A 1,430-nucleotide genomic window follows, 5' to 3' on the forward strand; every position below is an offset into this window, starting at 1 on the left:
CGAGGGCCGGCGGCTGGACCTGGGTGGGGGTTGGCCTGGACCTCCGCCCTTAGGTTCCTCAGCCTCCTGCCTCAGGCCCTGGGCAGGGGCTGCGGAAGGCGGCCTGAGGCCCATGGGTAGGGGGGTCCCGCCTTTGTCCCGCTGCTGACTGGCGCCTGTCCTCCCAGGAGTGCAGAGAATGGCTCGGCCCCCTCCACAGCCCCCGCGGACCAGAGCCGGCAGCCGTTCGAGGTGAGCGGTGAGCGGTGGCCTCTCTCCCCGCCCCGCCCCCTCCGCGCCCCCATCCTCGCGGTCACGGTCCTCCTCTCCGCAGAACGTGGACCAGCCCCTGTTCACGCTGCCGCAGGGCTACGGGCACTTTGCTTTCGGCATCTTTGATGACAGCTTCGAGATTCCCACCTTCCCCCCCGGGGCACAGGCCGACGACGGCAGGGACCCCGAGAGCCGGCGGGAGAGAGAGCAGCACTCCCGGCACCGGTATGGCGCCCGGCAGCCCCGCGCCCGCCTCACCGCGAGGCGGACCACCGGCCGGCACGAAGGCGTCCCCACGCTGGAAGGGTGAGGGGGCCCGGGGGCGGCCGCGGGCGCGACGCTCGGGGCTTCGAGCCCGCCCCACCCCGCTCAGGCAGAGCAGCCAGCTATCCTTCCAGGAGGTTCTGTGGGCACGGAGGTGTGGGTGCTGGCTCAGGGGCCGTCCCCTGGGCAGGGCGGTTCCCCGGTGGGTCCGGCTGGCCCGAGGAGCTGTGTGCCCACCGCCTGCCTGCCCTCCCCCCCCTGCCCCCCATCGTCCTTCTCGGAGGGGCCTCCGCCCCATGGGCATCTTCATCTGCTGAGACGCGCTGGTCCTCGCCCAGACGAGCCGTCCCAGGTGCAGGGGAGCAGCGGTATGCGGTGTCCCTGCCCCTCCCGTGTGCGGGGTCATGAGGACAGGAGGACCTAGTAGGCCCGCCCCAGCCCTGCAGGAGACGGGGCTGAGCTTTCGTGGGTCTTTGTAGATGGAACTTGACTGCAGGTAGGCCGAGGCCTGTCCAGCTCAGGGCACAGCCTGGCTCACTGTGACCTCAGCCGACACGGTTCAGGGCCGCCGCGAACAGCCGGGCTGATCCCACGGTTCCTCAAGCCCCTGGGATCCCCCACGGTGCTTTCCCCAGGTTGCAAAATGAGAGTTGGATGCAGTCGTGCACTGACAGGCGCCATGCAGGCGTCGAGGAAACACTGCCTTTGGGCGCCTTTCGTGTTTGGTTCTTATCATTACCAGTTGAAAAGCCAGCCCCTTGACGCTGGCCCCTCCCTGGGAGGGCGCCAACCTTGGGCCTGGCTGCTCTGTTCCAGGATCATCCAGCAGCTGGTCAACGGCATCATCACCCCGGCCACCATCCCCAACCTGGGCCTGGGCCCCTGGTGAGTAGGTGGGGGGGGGGGGGGCCCCC

At 69.9% G+C, this 1,430-nt stretch overlaps 1 protein-coding gene across 1 annotated transcript in view; it reads left to right on the plus strand.

The window, feature by feature from the left end:
- Positions 1 to 1,430, plus strand: part of RNF126 (ring finger protein 126) — a 16,276-nt gene that overhangs the window by 12,952 nt on the left and 1,894 nt on the right. The window contains exons 3-5 of the mRNA XM_007460417.1: positions 168 to 231; positions 314 to 558; positions 1,333 to 1,401. Coding sequence (XP_007460479.1) covers positions 168 to 231; positions 314 to 558; positions 1,333 to 1,401 — 378 coding nt within the window. The remainder of the gene's footprint in view (positions 1 to 167; positions 232 to 313; positions 559 to 1,332; positions 1,402 to 1,430) is intronic.

The sequence above is a fragment of the Lipotes vexillifer genome, unplaced genomic scaffold (assembly GCF_000442215.2).
Source record: "Lipotes vexillifer unplaced genomic scaffold, Lipotes_vexillifer_v1.1 scaffold225, whole genome shotgun sequence".
In the NCBI taxonomy this organism is placed as follows: Eukaryota; Metazoa; Chordata; class Mammalia; order Artiodactyla; family Lipotidae; genus Lipotes; species Lipotes vexillifer.